The sequence below is a fragment of the Vulpes vulpes genome, chromosome 1 (assembly GCF_048418805.1).
Source record: "Vulpes vulpes isolate BD-2025 chromosome 1, VulVul3, whole genome shotgun sequence".
Lineage (NCBI taxonomy): Eukaryota > Metazoa > Chordata > Mammalia > Carnivora > Canidae > Vulpes > Vulpes vulpes.
Genome location: NC_132780.1, coordinates 65,911,051 through 65,929,042, shown reverse-complemented (window position 1 = coordinate 65,929,042; position 17,992 = coordinate 65,911,051). Strand labels below are relative to the sequence as shown.

The 17,992-nt window shown below is 52.3% G+C and overlaps 1 protein-coding gene across 3 annotated transcripts in view; it reads left to right on the top strand.

The window, feature by feature from the left end:
• Positions 1–3,345: 3,345 nt before the first annotated feature.
• The window catches only part of SMOC2 (SPARC related modular calcium binding 2), a 160,911-nt gene continuing 146,264 nt past the window's right edge, over positions 3,346–17,992 (top strand). For 2 of the 3 annotated variants that reach the window (XM_072765897.1, XM_072765889.1), the window contains exon 1: positions 3,346–3,568. In XM_072765897.1, the coding sequence (XP_072621998.1) occupies positions 3,485–3,568 (84 nt within the window). In that variant the 5' untranslated portion in view covers positions 3,346–3,484. The remainder of the gene's footprint in view (positions 3,569–17,992) is intronic. The other variant, XM_072765909.1, reaches the window with a different exon arrangement.

Genomic DNA, 17,992 nt, shown 5'->3' with positions numbered 1-17,992 from the left:
GCAAACCTGGGCAGGTCCTGTAGTCTCCTTGGGCCTTATTATTACATTCTGGAAAATAATCACTTTGCAGGGTTTCTGTAAGAGTCAATTAGATAATGTGTATAAAACAGCCAGTATATTTCTTTTTTTTCAATATATTTCAATTTGTTTAAAATTTCCATAAAGTGCCTGAAAAGTGTTGTCGAAACACTTGTTATAAGGCATCTTGAGAAGGAAGGATAAACTTGTCTACATGATTTTATTGAGAACAAAGATCAATCCAAATGATCTGTTACTTAAATGTATAAAAATAGGGAGAGAACACTCACATTGTGACCCCAGCCGCTGTTCACCTTGTCTTGCCATCACGACGAAGGCCAGCTGACCCAGCACTGTCCATCTACCTGACCAGGCAGCTTGGTCTCTCTGCAACTCTTTTTTGACACACAGGTTTCTGGGGTTCGGGGATGGATGAAAACCCCAGGACTGAGGCAAGGGCATGGTGAGGGCAGGGCAAATGTCCCCAGAATCTCCTTAAGGTAAGCTGAGTGAACCAGGAAGATTCTTCTTGCTAGGGTTAAGTAGAATCTAGGAGAAGTGTTAATAAAGTGAGTGGAGGCTGCTGGTGACCTGGGGTGTGCACTCTGAGGCAGTTGACAGTGACGTTGAGGTAAGCTCTGGAAATAGGACATTTAGTTAAATGTCCTATATTTGCATATGCAGGTGGAAAGGAGCGGACAAAGTGTTCTGGCCAAACACAAATTATCCAGAAATAGTAATTAAATTAAATCATAAGAATAAAGTCCTCCTGTAGTGTTTATATAGTAAAAGAAATAAACAAAGTAAGCTGGTGTGCCCGAGAAAGGGTTTTGCTAATAGCCTAAGTGGGTTAGAAACCTAAGCATGGCTGGAATACTCCGTCTTTCGTTTCCTTTCTTTCTCTTCTCTTTCTTTGCTCTTCTTTGCTTTAACTTTGATCAGTGACAGGAGTTTAAATTCTGGATCCATAGGGCTGTTTTAGAATGATCTCTTATTACTTCAGAAAATTTTCCATTTCCAAGAGAAGGAAATTTCTTCTACAGACTTGTCTGTCCTATAGGAACTGTTTGGAAAATACTGACTTGATTATATCCTGTTGTGATTTTGAAATACTTCTATCTGTGTCCCAACGAATGGGGCGATTATCTGTATTCATGCCAGTAATAACTTCATAGAGACCTGAGAGTGACAAACAGACATAACTATGACCTGGTGTTTTAAATAAACATGTTGGTTTTTTCTCCATAAAAATGGAAACTATGTCTCCAGACTCCACCACGAGTATCTCTAAGAAAGTGACTCTGGCATCCAGCGCCCATGGGCTTGTCCAGTTGTTAGGGAGTCTGCGAACGATCCAACCCTGCCTCATCTGTCAGAGACTTAGACAAACCCATTGCATTTATCTTTCTGGAATTCCCGGAGGACCTGCAGGTGATGTGTGACAGACATGCTGACACATCTTTCTTGAATAAAAGGCTTTGAGAGCCAAGTTTTCTTTCTGCTCCCATTGTACCCCCACGCCTCCAAAGGAAGGGAAGTGGAATTGCCAGTACTGCAAGCTCTGGCATCCAGATCTGGTCCTGATTTTGTTGCTTATGAGATTTGGCTAAGGTGTTTGACCTCTTTGCTTATATTTCTCATAGGTAAAATGGGGATCATTAAGTCTCCTTCTCTGTTGTCCTTGAAGGCAATGAGGGTGAATGAATGGACATGTGTCCAGTCTTCTGAGTTCTACTGAAAAGTGCACAATATCACATAAATATTTCAGCTATTGGCCATCCTCTAAGTAAAGTAGAAAGTAAAAACGAAATGTTTAGTAGGAAGTGCTTTTTAAAGGATTCGTCAGCTCTGAATGTAAATGTTCTTCTTTGGATGGTCTTACAATTCGCGGTATGCGGTATTTACTTCTTTATTTTTACCTTAATTTTTATTAACGTTTCCTAATGGCATTCCATATTTATGTAATCATTTGCAGCTGCTTTGCTCACCTGTTTCTCAGGCCCCAAGAGCCTTATTATAATTTCCTTCTGAGCCCTCGAGCCAGGAGGAATGTGTTTAAGTACTCAGCAGATTCTCAGGGCTGTGGAATCTGAAGGAGACTTCCTTCGTAGTGGCTTTCAGGAAGATCCATTTCTTTCCTGACCCTGTCTGTGTCCATCACTTTCCTGCTGGAAGTGGGAAGACCTCTCTCTCCACAGTTCGGGACCCTGTGGTTGGAATAATACAGCTTTCGTCCCAGGAACCAGGCACCGGACTTGCTGATGCAGCCCTGAGACTCATCCCCACCCCTTATAGCCAAAGCTTCAGATTAAACATCTGATTAAAAATCAGATTTGTATTTTCTGTTTTGTTCTTTTTCCCAGTGCCCTGACAAGTCAATTGAGGCATTGTTCTTGAAAATCCTCACTCTTTGGTTTTCTGTGTGAGCCAGAATTAGTTTTTTTTTTTCTCCCTGTAAAGTTGTAAGCCAAGGCTAAACTATTTCAGCAATGTCGTCTGCGATGGATACTATCCAGAGTCTGGGTGTGCAAAATTCTCTTGGTTTCCAACCAGTCCCCACCAAGAAGTTTGCACCCCCTACAACCACTGTGCTCCCTGCGTAAACACCTGAACCCCTTGACAGAGCTGCTCTAGAAAGCAGCCACATTCCCGCTAGACTTGACCCGGTGCATGTCACTGCGGGCCGACCCAGGACCTCTAGTTCATAACGCGCCCCCAAGTGCGTTATTCTGCTAAAAAAAAAAAAAAAAAAAAAAAAAAAAGTGCCAAAGGCACGCAGCCCCCTGTGAATTTTCTGGCCCTTGTGGTGCTGGTACACTTCTTTTGCTGGAAAGCCAGCTAATCAATCAGCGAATTAGATGGGTGACATTCTGGCCTGGGAACCTGCAGGTCGAGGACAACCTGGGGGCTGACCCAGGTGTGAGAGCGGGGGCGTGAACCACAAGGCAGGTCCTGCGCGCAGGGGGTTGGTGCCCTGGGACACCAGGAGGGCGCAGCGCATCTTGTGGTGCACCAATATTGTGGTGGTGACTGGGACTCTCCTAGGGCGCGCGCGCGCGCGTGTGTGCATGTGCGTGTGTGTGCATGTGCGTGTGTGTGCATGTGTGTGCATGCGAGTGCATGCGTGTGCATGCGTGTGCGCGCGCAGCTCTGCTGGGCGGCGCGGCCCCAGGGCCCCTCTCCACCTCCCGCTCCGCAGACCCGCGCCCGGGGCGCCCCCGGCCGAGCGGAGCCGAGCGGGGCGCGGCGGCGGCGGCGGCGGCGGCGGCGCGGGGGTGGGGCTGGCGAGGGGAGGGAGGGAGCGCGCGCAGGGGGAGGATCCGGGAAGTCCTGCAGTTGCTTGACAGCAGCCGGCGGAGCGGCTCCGCAGCGGAGGGCGAGGGCCGCCGGTGAGAGGGCGGCTGCTGGAGCGCGGGGCGAGGACCCCGGGGAGCACCGGCTCGGGCCGCCGCGGGCGCGCGTCACCATGCTGCTCCCGCAGCTCTGCTGGCTGCCCCTGCTCGCCGGGCTGCTGCCGCTCGCGCCCGCGCAGAAGTTCTCGGCGCTCACGGTGAGTCCCGCGGGGACCTGGCCCCCGGCCCCGGCCCCGGCCCCGGCCCCCGCCTGCCCGTCCTCGGCCTGCGCGCGCCCGAGCGCGGGAAGCAGGTGACCCTCGGGGACCGCCAACCGGGTCGCGGCAGGTGGGGCCCGGGCGCGTCCCCAGGCGGCTGCGTGGGCTCCTGGGGTCTCGCCTCCGCGTGGGGGTGCTCTCGGGGTCCTGCGCCTCGGGCGGCGGCGCGGACAGCAGGCTGGGGACACGGTCGCCCACCGGCTGCCGTCCCTGCGGCCTGGAGCGCGCTCGGCCTCGCGTCCCTCCATCACCCCGACCTCCGTGGGCACAGCGCGGACCTGCGCCCCCGGGTGGAGAAGCCGCTAGCCCCGTGCGCCGCTCCCCTTTGGCTCGCCTGCGGGTCCCAGGGACCCTCCCCAAGTGAGCCCGGGGTGGGGGGAAGCAGATGGCATTACACACTATTTCCCTCGTGCCAGCAGGCAGCAGTCCCCTCCTGGTCCCGGTGCTGCGCGCAGGCAAGCGCGCTCCCGAGCGCGTGGGTCACCGTGGTTGACCGCTGCGTGTTTTTCTTTCTTAGCTGAAACTTCTCTGCAACAGCCCCGGGGCCGGCGGCGCGCGGGGCCAAGCCTGGAGCTATGCGCAGGGCGCGAGCCAAGCCACCGGCCGCCGGCCTGGGCCGGGTGTCTGCAGCCCCCAGTTGGGGCAGACCTCGTGGGCTTGCAGTGTTTGCAAACCCATAATTAATGCAATCTGCAGAAACGAAAACATTCCACTTAAATGTGTTTTTGAACAAGTGCTTGAGAAAACACGAAGGTAGAGAGAACACCTCTGGTGGAGAGATGCTTTTAAGTGGTGGGACTGGTCCTGAAGGGGTTTATTGTATCGAGAATACCTAACGTTTGAAAGGAGCTGTGGTACGGTTCTGCTTTTCAGCAAATTTGAAGCAGTCCTGTGAGCCTTATTTTTTTCCCCCCAAGCAGTATGAGGGGGAAAGAAGTTAGTGAGTTCACTGTTCATACCTAAAATTCTTCTGGAGCCGTCCTTGGGTCCCTGCCTTGTGTCTTGCAAATGACTTGTAGATTAGAAACCGCTCCCTGGAAGCTCTACGGAGGTTTGCACAGGCTCAGCTGTCCTACAGAACGTTTCTCCCCCAGAGGGGCCATCAGACGCTGCTTCCCGTGTGTATTTCTGTGCGTCTGTGCTCCTAGTACCTGTGCACAGGTACACGCGCATCCATACAACAGACTCCTCCCGCCCGCTGAGCATTGAAGGCCACAGAGCAACAGACGGATTCTGGAAATACGACACTGGCATTTTCTCCTAGAGCTGTCCTGACAGCTTTTCCACCCTTGCCATGGGTGTTCTGAAGGTGTGAAAGGTAGACTCCCGTGTGCCTGCGCTCCGGGGGCGCCTGGGTCTGTTGGTTCCTCCCTGGAGAAGCAGAAGCGAGATGCTTAGTGATTAGATCCCTGCAGGTTCTCATCTCTTCCCTCCCCACCACTCTTCTGTTTAACGTTTACTCCGGAACTCCTGTCCTTCGTTTCTTGGGATGGAGGCTCTGTGGCTTTCCTGGCTGCCCCCGGGGATTCTAGTGCAGAGCAGAGCCCCTCACTGCACTCTCCCAGAAGACCCTTAAATCTACATTCGCAAATGCAATCATGATGCTTTTGCCTCCAGAAGAAAATTTGAAAGCCCTAAAATATTTTGGCATAGTCTTCCCACAATCTGGGAATTCAACAAGTTGGCTGAGGGGTCACGAGGGAATGTTAGATGTGCTGGATCTTCTGCGGTGATCATCTCTCTTCAGATCACTTCCTGGTATTGGGGGATCTTTTGTTTCTTCTACGAGATTTACATCTGATCTTTAATAAATCAGAGAGGCAGCATCAGCCCACGGGAGCCTGGGAGTGGCGACTCTGGATGTGTGATCGACTCTAGATGCATTACTTAACTTTCTTAATCTCCAGGTTCCTGATCGGTGAAGTGGGCATATCTGCTTAGCACGCTGTGAGGATCACAGATCAGGCTTTTAATATGCCTGGTATGTGTTAGTTCTCCAATTAATGTTATTTTTGATGGCACCCTTGCATTGGTCTCTATGAGGTAGTTTTAAATCCTATAATCACCAGCTACATTGCTGTGTCCTTCAGGTGTGAGGGGATTGGTTTCATGGTGCTGTCACCTTTCACAGATGCTTAGAGCACGCCACTTTGCTGTTGGTGTGTCCATGTGCTTAGCTGAGGTAGGTCGTGCAGGGCTGGACGCAGATTTCTGTCTGCCTCCTTCTATCCCACCTTCTCTTCTCACCTAGAAGCAGGGATAATCCTCCACCTCTGTGGGTCAGAAGCCTGTCACGCCTGGCTTCCCAGAACGACACCTGCCTCCCTCGCCCCTGACACCAAATGCTCTTTGTCTGGGGGCAGTGCTGTCAGAGTGTCCCTGGGTTTGATCACTGCTACTACTTTGTGTTCAAGACTAAGAGAATCTGCTTTGCTTGATAATTATCTTTTTTTTTTCTTTTTTTCCAACCAGAGCCATTCTTTAGAAATGGCACCACAAGGCCCTTTGTGTTTTCCTTACGACTTTTTCTTGGCTTTGCATGGTCATCAATCAGACTTCGGGGTTATTGCTAATCAACAGATGGTGTTGTTAAGTGCGTTTGATCCTCCCTAATGGGGTCCACATCTATTTCTTCCTTTAAGAAGTAGAGACATTCAAAGGCCAGATCATGTCCTTTTTTCTGTGGGAGTGCTTGGCTTTTTTTCTTTTTAAAAAAAAATTTAAAAAATATTTATTATTTGAGACAGCAGGGGGAGAGGCAGAGGGGGAGAGAGGGGGAGGGGGAAAGAATCTCAAGCCGACTCTGACACTTTACCAACTGAATCACCCAGGCACCCCTCTTTTTATTTCCGTGAGTGGTGAGACTGGAATAATTTGTAGGAGAAGCCATCTGGGTACACTTAATTCTATTCTCCAAAGCGTGCAACAGCTGTGATCACCATGCTTTTACTTTGTCACAGGTGTAGTTGTGTGGGTTTGGCAGGCTGGCAGTAAACCTGCACCTGAACGTTTTCTTCAGGGCCAGTGAAGAACGATGTTCCCTGATCCCCATCCCACGATATTTGGGGTGGAGCCCACGGATTCCTCTTAGAACTGACTGAATGGTATTTTGTCCATCCTCAGCATGCAGACATCCTGCCTTTTCTTGTGACCAGTGGATGCCGCTGCCCTCGGTTCGCATTCAGGACTTGGTTGTGAGCACGGGCTGTCTCTCAGCACTACACACTCTGCTTGGGGCACTTTGTGTGTGCTGTTCCCGTAACGCTCACAACCAGCCATCCACACAGGTTCTGTGGCACCACGTTCGAGAGCCAAGGGAACTGCCCCTGGACGCTGAGCTGGCCTAGCCGTTTCCAAATTCAACCTGAGTTTGTTTTCCTTGCTTTGAGGGATGGGTGTTCCTGCACTAAGGTCAGTGTCCCCTTCAGGGACTTGGTGATTCCTCAGGGTCTTTCCCTCCCACCTCCACACTGGGGAGGGAGTGTGCTCAGGACTCACTGGTGTGGGGGGGGGGACGTGTAGGAACAGAGTCCAAACGGCTGTTTTCTGCCCCTCTGTGAGTTCCTTTGCTTTGGAAGAAAAGGAGGGAAACGGAAAGACAGTGTTTGCTCATACATAAATTTTAAAATATTTCCTCATTAACACGCCTGTGAGAGGGGCTGGTATCGCTATTACTGGAACATGGGCACCAAAATGCTCCTGCGTCTCTGGGCCGTCGGGGGGTGAAATGTGCACCACATGGTTTCGGTGCTGTGCTCCCTCAGGGTCAGATGTTATAGGCAGTGATTCTGGGTCTTTCTCCTCCCACCACAAATGCCGTGAGCACGTGTGATGCTCCGGGAAGGCCATGTTTCCTTCGTCAGCAGAAGGCAGGCCAGAGGTGGCTGGGGAGGAGGACAGTAAACACAATGAACAGTGTCCAACCTAGTCGTACACAGCGACTGAACCCCAACATCTGGAGGGCCCCTTTTACTTTGATTTGGAATCAAGACCATAAATAAAACTATAAGCGACTGCAGGCAGTAAATTGGGCAGTAAATGGGCATTGATGTGACAAGGGCTCAGAACAGAGCAGATTTCTAGGTAATTTGGGATCAAAATAAGCCTTCATGACCCTCCAGGATTTTAGGATTAGAGCTGTTATTAGGATTAGCAGAATGCTGGGATACAGAGCAAGGTAACACCTATGTATTTTTTTTTTTAAGATTTATTTATTTATTCATGAGACACACAGAGAGAGGCAGAGACATGGGCAGAGGGAGGAGCAGGCTCCTCGTAGGGAGCCCGATTCGAGACTCGATCCCAGATCCTGGGATCACAACCTGAGCCGAAGGTAGGCACCCAACTGCTGAGCCACCCAGGTGTCCCAACACCTATGTATTTTTTAATTAAAATTATGGCATTCTCCAAATACCAGACATGGACTGAAAATAATGGATTTCTAGTGGGATTTTGAAATTAAAAAAGAAACAATAAGAAATAACATTCTGAGCTCATTTATAGAAAACTAGAATGGTCCCTTCTCATTTTGCCAATCGATGGTGTCTGTAATGGGGTGGGATCCCACTATTAATACTTGTATGTGCTTAGAGTTTGAATAACACTCAGTACATTGAATATCTTTAACTGAAGCCCGTGAGAGGCAAGAATTGAGAAAATAAAATCGTCATTTCATATGGACTGAGAAGAAATTATTCTGGAAGCATTAATAAGAGACTGTCTTATGTGGTTTGGTCATCTCAGGCTGAAAATCAGAGAGCAAAGATTCGTAATAAAGCACACACAAAAAATTGGAGCCAAGCAAAATGTTAACACATTTATATTGTCAGAATTAAAAAAAAAAGAAATTATAAATGAAAGATTGGGTACTGTAATATCTGGCTAAATTTAATTAGAAGTTTTGACATGAGGGCCGTCTCAGAATGACTACTAAAACCACAATTATGTGCAGATTTTATTGTGTATGACATAATGCGGCCTGTAACCCATGAAACTGGCACTTAAGACAAGGTGAAATGTCCGTACAGTAAGTAAATTCTTCCTTCCTTCGGGACGTGTTTTCCCTTGTTTTACTTTCTTTTCCCTTGTGGTCTCTCGGTCTTCTCCTTCTGCCCAAATTACAGCGGATCCCCTATGCTTCCATCACCAAGACACCAGCATTAATGCGGCCGTTGTTTGTGTGCGAGCAGCGGCCTCTGAGCTTCTGCCCCCCTGTCCCCCTGGGAGCACTGGTGTGTCCCCTCCCCTTGTTCTGCCCTGGCAGTCGGCGTGCTGTAGGGGTTGGGCCACCACTGTCACTGTATCCCCAGCATCCTGTTACTGACCCATCCATTAGCAAGCCCCAACGTCTCGGCCAGATTTTTTTTTTTTTTTTTTTTTTTGCGGGGAGGGCGGGTAAGCCAACTTTTAAGGTTTGAGGTTGCTGGCAACGTCTCTCCCGATAATAATGAAGTTTCAGAAAGCATGAAGAGTTTTAGGTAAACACAATAATCTGCGGTGTGTTTGATCACGGGTTCAGAACACTTTAGTGTGGCCCAGGCCATGAGGCCCGTTCCATGCTGGATGTTCTCAAATTTGTTAGACTTCAGTCACTTCTTAAAGAACAAGTTCTTCGGTTTGTCGGCAAAACAGTGCTGTAGCACCCAGGCCACCCTTGCCCGAGCGAGGTTCTGTGTATCTGTCTTATACTCTGATCAGGAATCCAGGTGCTGGAAACAAAGGCATCCGTCCTACCTATGAGATGCTGTGTGCTAGATGGCCGACTTCCTTCCTAGGATTAGGGGGGGCCTGTGTGACTACCCGCAGCTTGCTCCATCCCCTCCCAGCCCTCAACAGGCAGACCCAATGACAGACTTTTCCCTGGACCAGACCAGGGCACTCCAGGATGATGTCAAGGCTATGCTGTGAAAGGGGCTCTCGTGGACACTCCCAGTGAAGGCTGATGTCCTGGGGGTGCTCAGCCCCCAGTCCTCTCTGGGTGGTGGGGAGGGCACAGTGCCCCATGGAGCCTGAGGAGGAAGTTTTTTGGCTCTTGTGTCTGCCCCTGACAGTGAGGGCTTTCAGACTGGCAAGCAGTGGATCCCTTTCTTCAGAGGGGGCTGTGTTTTTGTGCCTCAGCGAACAGTAGCCGAGAAAAGTGTGCACACACGCTGAGGGGTGATGGGAAGTGCATCGCTGAGTGGGCCAACCGAGGGTTCTAATTTCTGAGGGAACCTCCTCAGATTCAGTGTGGCTCAGTTTGTCATGACCTCATTTACCTCTGGGGTCTGGCCGGTGCCTCTCCCCGAGACTCCCTGTGGTTGTGCCAGGGCTGTGAGTGCTTGGGCGCTGTGGCCCCACAGCCCAGATCTAACCGCAGGCCCCATCCTTTTCCATCTGGTGCCATTACCTCTCTCTCTGCTTTTTTCTCACTACTTTGTTGGAACTGTCTTGAGAAGAACTGAAGGGAGACCTGCCCTCTCTTCAGGTATCTGGCCGCTGTCTCTGGTCAGCTCCTTGCACATGGGTAGCCTCCTCCCACACACCTGTCACAGACTTGCATTCTGCTACCCTGCCCCCAGCTGTCCCATAACACAAATACCAAAATGATCACAGAGGCACCCTCGCAGCTTTACCTCCACACATTAGACACGAATCAGAGTAAAGCCTTCATAGGGTCCCGTCGCCTCATGGAGAGGAGCCAACCACTTGGAAATGTGAAATGGAAATTACAAAAGATGGTAAATTCCATGAATGCCTGTAACTTTAAAAATGACTTGTGAGATTTGAATGAAGGTTTCAGAGCAGCATTTAGTGTATCGTTTGTTTTCGGTGGTGTTTGATTCATTCCACAGAGGACCTGGGTGTGTGGAATCACACATTTTTTTACAAGTATATTTAAAATTAGTTTAAAAAATTGATCTTTGGAAACAAGAAGTCAGTGTCCTGCCATTCTATGTGGTTGGCATTGTTGAGACGGTCCCCTAAATGATCCTCTGGGTGTTCCCGGCCAACTGGGGTAGGGCTCCAGATAGCTCATCCCCACTGGAGCAGACACCCTTTCTGTGATTTGCCATTACCTTTGGGACCGGGTAAAATGCATGTCATGCTTTCCCATCCTACTTTCTGCTCAGAGATCCATCATGTTAAGTGCTCAAATAAACTGTTACATTCTTCCCTGCGAGACGCCTGAGCCAAACCAGGCCAGCAGCACAGCTGTCCAGCCCGAGCTCTACGTGGGGCACGGCTCAACCCCCCATGCCTTCCCCTGGGCCAGGTACCAGGCATGGCTGCTGCCCGAGGACGTGCCATCTGTAGGAGGCAAGAGGAGAAGAAAAAAGGAAGAGGCCCCTGTCTCCTGTAGAGCCAAATGAGTGTTAGGACATCATGGCCAGAGAGTCTTTCATCTTTGGGAAACAGACACACATAAAGTTGTAAACGTTGAGAAGAGGGATAATACAAACATCATGGTGGTGCCCTGCTCTCATGCTATTCATCAGGGAACACAATTTGTCATCAGCGGGATTCTCTTGGACCTCTCTGGGAGGAGCTTGGTTTTAATGCAGGCTGAGAATCAGTCATGCAATCTTTAAAAATTCATCTGTGGCCAAATCAACAAGAATTTACATCACCCCTTTTCCATGGGCCACTCATGTAGGTGTTTAGAGAAGATGAGTAGATCTTCTGGAGGCACGATGCCTTCCTCCTGCCGGGACCCCTTGCTTCTCTGGCCTGGGCTCTCTCTCCAGCCAGATATCTGACAGTACCTGAAGATTATCTGAAGATAAAGGGAGTTGTTCACGTGCCTGAGGCATCCGCTGAGCCTTTCTCTGGGTCTGTTCTTTTCCCTTCTACGGGTCCTTAGGGCCTGAGGCTCCCAGGGCCCTTCTAAACAGGCTCCCTTTTGAGCTCCAGTTGATCAGTATCCATTTAGGAATGTCACTGTCAGTCTAGATACAAGATCGCAGAAGCAGTTGGTCATTCAGCAGCAAAGCGTAACTTGAAAGAGGCACTCATAGTGGGTGCTTGTGGGTGTTCGGCTCACTTTTCCATGTAACTTTCTAAATTTGAGATTCTGGGGATCCCTGGGTGGCGCAGCGGTTTGGCGCCTGCCTTTGGCCCAGGGAGCGATCCTGGAGACCCGGGATCGAATCCCACGTCAGGCTCCCGGTGCATGGAGCCTGCTTCTCCCTCTGCCTGTGTCTCTGCCTCTCTCTCTCTCTCTCTGTATGACTATCATAAATAAAAAAAAAAATTATAAAAAAAAATAAATTTGAGATTCTGTTAAGCCAGTGTCCCCTGTAGTTGCTTCCCCCCCACCCCCTCATTTGTAAGTGGAATAAGTTATTCCAATTAAAACTGGACTTACATCCTGATCTCCCTTATCCCAGATTGGGACTACCCCTCTGGCTCATGCAAATTTGTTGCATACTCCTCTGTCATCCTGTAAGAGGGCTATTGACCCCCATACACCTGAGGGATAGGCTAGGAGGTGAGACACAGGGCTCATGTCCATTTGCTGCATTGATTCACTGTTCTAGGGAAAAAGCTCCGGGAGATTCCCATTCCCCACCTCCCGACCCCTGGAATCGATGACTTAAAATCAGTAAAACACCACGTGGGGCTCTCAAGTACTTGTTCCTGTAAACCTTACTCCGAAGAGCTTGCGCTAATCCCATAATTGACACTTTGTGAACGAGGTCATTCAACCAGCTGCCAACAGACCCGGTTGTTCCACACCCTATTCTCGCACCTTGTGCATGGGGTATCTCCTGGAAACGTGGAGTGTTCTTCTAAGCATTGGGATGATTGCCTCTGGGACACGGGATTAGGAGTTCTGTGTGATATAATAAATTGTTTTGACACTCTGAATCTTTCTCTCTTAAAACAGAGAGAGCCAGCTTTCTGGGCTCTTACGATCGTATCTCATTTGTCCCCGAGACATCCCTGCCAAGAAGCTATATATATGTCGTGGGTGTATATATTTTAGATTTCTGCAGACGCCGCAGGGTAAGGAAAGTGAGTAACAGCTCTGACCTGAATATACACGTTGGCTAAGTTGTAGCTTTGCTGGATCTGCAGATATGCACTCGTGATAATCAGTTCTTCATTCTTAAAAGATTTATCTTTTGGAGGGAGTTGCCACAGATGGATCATTCTTTTCATTCAGAGATATAATCCAGGTGGAGCCACGGATCCGGATCCGGTCTGTGGCACCCCTGGCGTCCCAGCCCCTCTCTGCCCTGCTGGTGTGCAGGCTGCAGGTTCCACGGCCCAAGCATCCGCCACAGGAGGGAGCCCAAGAGCAGCCTGGCTTTGGCTCTGGGGGGGCTCCTGGGTGGGCTTTGGGGTCCGACCACCGGCAAAGCCTCGGCCACCTTGACAGCGAAAGGACCCCACGGGCTGCTGCTGCTTTGTGTTCAGGCACCGCATTCAACTCTCCAGTTTTGAAGCTTTGAATCCTGATGCAGCGATGCTCAATCTGGGAATTAGGACACAGGGACACATTTTCTCCGATGTGTCTAGCAGTTGCCCTGCAAGTCTGGGACGAGCGTGTGAAATGCCGGCGGGTACTCAGCTAGCGGGCAGGAGCACTGTGATGTTGGGGTGCAGGAGTGGCTCGGAGAGGCCCCGGAGCGGAGTGGACTGGCCCTGGCTGCTCCCGCTGCAGGACCCGCTGGCTCAGTGAGCAGATTTTACCTTCCTGCCAAGTCCGCATGGTGGACGATGTGCTCCAGGGCAGAGGTTCTCAAACATGCTGAGTTTACGATGGCTCTTCCCCTGCAAGACCAGATGTGCAGCACATTGAGCCCCCCCATGAGGCCGTAGGGGCGCCCCGTCCCCCTGGACTCCCACTGACCCCTCACCGGCATCAGGCTTGGAAACCACTCACATTACTTTGTTCCCAAAACTCTCAAGGAAGTTCAGAGAAGATGTTACAGGCCCATTGTCAGGCTCTTTCCTTTCTGCTCTCCTGCTGTGGCTGCAGTGGCCCATGGACTGTTTCTGGGGGCCATCAGGAGGACTGTCACGCCTGCTGTCCCGGGGTGTCCCTTCACCTGCCTGGACCTTGTCAGACCTGGGGCTTGTTTATGGGCTGCAGGGAGCCTGCATCCTCATCCCTGTGGGGAGCCAGTAGCCGGTAGCCCTGCCGCTTGCTGCTGGGTCGGAGGGAGGGGTCTTCCCCTGGGCTCCAGGGGTCCTGGGCTGTGGCCTGGGTGATGAGGGGCCCTGGCATCTGGTCTGTGTCCCTCAGAAGGCTGTGCACCCATACCCTGCAGCTGGAGCAGGTATGGGATGCTCAGATGGGGCAGCCCCTGTCCTGCAGAATCAGGGGAAGATCCCACAGTGACCCTACACATGGGGTGCAGGGGGGACCAGGAAGGACGAGCCCCTCCAGTGGGGCAGGTGGCAAGGGAGGCTCGTCCTGGGTGATGGCAGGAAGCATAGATCTCTGCCCTCCTGCCAGATCGGAAACGTTTGTAAGACGCTCAATCAGATGCAGTCCTCCTGGGCTCACACCACATCTCCATCTTGAGGCCGTGTCCTCGGGGCAGGTGGAGCACACTGGGGGCAGGTGGAGCCTACATCCTGGGACAGGGGAGGGGGGTGAGCAGCCTCCTGGAGCCCGGGGCCAGCCCCAGGTCAGCCAGTGGTCACACTCAACCAAGGACCTTTCCCAGCAGGCCTCCCTCCTCCACCGTGTGTGTGATCCCTGCCTCAGGAGGGGCGGTTGGGCAGGGAGGATGCCTCCAGGGAGGGCCCAGCACCCATGCAACCCCTGCATCCCTCCTTCCTTCTGGGGCAACTTGGCACATCAGCCCTTCCCCGAAATCTCATCCTTGCTCTTCTTATCTAACCCCCACATTTAGCAAAAAAATGGCAAAATAATTCAATTTGCAAAGCAAAGGTAGAGTTAAATGTTAATCTCTGCTGTCTCTCGTCTCCCTCGGTCTCTAATGCTTTTGGTGTCTTGGTCTCTTACTTTCTATCTCTCTGTCTCTGTATTTCTGTCCCTCTCTGCCCTGGGGTCGGCCCAGCATGCATGGAGACCCAGCCATTCTCGCTACACTCCCCCCTGCCCCGAGCTGTGGCCCCACCAGCCTGGCCCCCTGGGCTCGGTTACCTCCTTCCAGCACCAGGGAGGAGGTCCCCTGTTCCCTACAGGGAGGATGGAGAAGTCTGTAGGTCATCAGGCTCCGTGAACTGCAATATCTGAGAAGAATCCTGACCTAACCCAGAACCTGAGTCAGCCAAATTCTAACCAGGTTTTGTTTTAAAAAAAATTGCTTTTTTTTTTCACCTTTTCTTCTTTCCTTTCTGGGTTTCCCAGTTTCATCGAGAATTTATAATTTCCCTCTCTAAGTTTACGGCTGTGAGATCCAGGCTCTTAGCCCTGGCGTCCCTGCTGTCTGGGTGTCCCCAGGGCGAGCGAGGCAGAGGTGGTTTGACCTCGACTCTGCAGGTGGGGAGGCAGGCGCCCAGCTGTGCCGAGGATGGGAGGCACATGTGACCGATGCGTGCTGCAGCTGGCACCCTGTCTGTGTGCTGGTGGGATCCTCTTAGGCATGTTCTGTGGAAGGAGAAGTAAGGCCGCCCAGTGAGGTATGTAAATACTGTTGTAACATAGCATTCACAGTGTCTGGATGTGCTTGAGGGGCCAGGGGCATGTGACAGACAGGAAGTCTCCCCTGGGTGCCTATTCCTTGCTCAACACAATGATGCAGACAGGTCACTGTCCAGCAGGCGAGACGGTTGTGTGTCGTGCAGCCTGAGCCTCTGCTGGAGCCGTGGCCAGTGGGCTGGGGCTGTGGGGAGGGGTCACCGCTGTCAGAAATGCTGCCTGGGAGGTGGCTCCCCTGGGTCCTGAGTGGGTGGCAGCCAGAGGTGGGGAAGGTACCATGTGAAGAGGCACCTGGACAGGGAGGAGGCCTCATGAGGGGCCCCCTCAGGGCACAGGGGTCAAGGTAAGAGCAGGCGGTGTTCTGAGAGGGTGGGCTGGACAGCTGAGGGGACACTTCCAGGGTGTCAGAGCAGGGGTGCAGGGAGTTGTGATATGGAGGCAGGGGTGCAAGCTGTGTGCTGCGGGGGATGCTGGGGGCAGGGATGTAGCTGTTGTGCTGTGGGGTGCAGGCAGAGCAGGAGTAAAGGGAGCTATGATGCTGGGGGCAGGGATGCAGATGGTGCTGCAGGGGGTGCAGACAGGCAGGGGTGCAGCCCATGATGCTGGGCACAGTGCTCCTGGTTCTGGCTCTCCAGCTGTGTCTGTTGGGGTGAGACTGCACTGTGCTGCTTCACCCTGACCCTAGGCCGGGCAGTGGGCTTCAGTGACTCCACAGTGTACAGAGTCCCTAACAGACTAGCAGTTTCCACCTGCTGCCCTTATCCTAGCCGCTGTTTCCTCCGAGCAGAGTCTCAGGGGAGGCAGGAAGGTCGTGGCTGGGGTATGCCCTACGCAGGCTGGGGCACGGGGGCGGGGGGCGGCTGTGCGGGGCCTCTCCACTGCTGGGGGCAGGCTGCTCCTCTCTCCTTGTGGTCTTTCCTCGGAAAGTTGGTGCCGGTGCTGCTCCTTTCCTCCATGAGTCTCACTTCCTGAAGATTATCTGAGACTCCCTCACCTTGTGGACATAACAGAAGGCAGACGGAGAACACAGATTGCATCCTCACTCAGAAGCGGGGTGGCCGGTGTCCCTGGGGTTGTGGGGTTAGTTGTGGGGACCCCAACACCACGAGGAAAGAGTTGTCAACAGACCCCAAAGGCCATCTTGACCTCACAGGGGCGGGCACTCTGGGGTACAGTTGCTTGCCATGTTGCACATTGGTGGTGTGCAGGGGTGCAAGGGGGTGCGCTCTGGCTCCCCCAAATGTCTGCAGAAGCTGTGCGTGACTTTCCAAACTGTGAAGGGCTGGCAGGGCCCTGGCCAGGCCCCTGGGGGTGCTGGTCCCTGTGTTGCACGACCCTGGAGGACAGTGGGGTGGGACCTGCACGTAGGTGTGTGGGCCGTGCCAGGAAGGACTCGGTCTCCCTTCCGGCTTCATCATGTGAGGGCTGATGTTTGAAGGCTTATGACTAGGGAGTAGATTGCATGTGTGTGTGTGTGGAGGGTGGGGCCTGGGGTGGGGTGTGGGCAGGGGCCTGGGAGGTAGAGGGGGAGTGGGTGGGGCATGGGAGGGGTGTGAGGAGATGGGGGAGTGGGCAGGGCGTGGAGGGAGGAGGGATGGGAAAGGTGTGAAGAGACAGTGGGGGTAGTGGGTGGAGCACGGTTGGGGTGTGGGGAGGTGGGGGTGTGGGGTGTGGAGGGGATGTGACTCTGCACAGAGCCCATGGGTGGGCAATCCCAGGCAATGGTCTTTCCCTGGTGCTGACCTGGATCTGGGTCGAGTGTCCTGGCTGGGTTTGCAGCAAAGCCAAACAGACTGTGGGTCCCTCCCATGTCGCCCCCCTTTCTGGGGATGAGGACCCTCACGGTCCTTAGTGGGAGTTGCTCCAGGACATGTTTCTTGGTGCTACGTGGTGATGACAGTGACTTTCGGAGGTGGGCTTTTCTTTTCTTTTTTTTCAATCCTGGAGACAAAGCCTCTATTTCTGAGTAGAAGTGTCCTTTACTTGTGAATTCTCTGCTAGATTTTTTAAATGCTCTCCAGTTCCAGGTGGTTTGGAGAGAAATCTGTTTTTTGTTTGTTTGTTTGTTTTTTAGCAGGGTGCTAGGGCTTCATGGGCTGCTCCTTTAGGTGACAAGCAGAGAGCATGTCCACAAGGAGCAAAGGGAGGGGGGGACGTGCGTGGGGGGGAGGTGCGTGGCCCACAATGGAGGAAGGTCCATGAGCCAGGCTTCACCAGAGATGTGAGTCTGGTAATGAAGATAAAGTCAGGCAGCAAGAATTTTCAGGAACTGACCAGGAACAGGTGCACACAGGTGAAGGTGAGGTGGTTATTTTCTGGTCATGCTCAGGTTTTTCCATCTGGCAAACACAAAATTAGGAAGAGGCCCTGCCTGACGTGTGCAATCTCCCTGAGACTTTTCGCTGGCTACCGGGCTCATCTTGCTCTGTCCTGTGACCTTGGCGACACCTGTGTGTCTGGAGTCTCACATGAGCATTCAGGTGGGGTACAGGTGTGAACTCTGAACAAGAACACAGTGTGACCCCAGGTAACACATTCCACACCCTTTATAAGGTATAAACCAGAGCCAAGCTTCAGGGCAGTCGCGGGTCCCCATGTGACCACCGCCTCACTGCCCCTCTCACCCAGAAGTGACTCCTTGTTGGGTGCGTGCTAGGTGACCATGGGTGCAGTCCCAGGTGGCCCTCGTGCAGGACTCACTGAGCGACAGGCATTTCACCCCTGTGGGCTGTGCACAGGTGCCCTGTGGTTGTATAGTGACC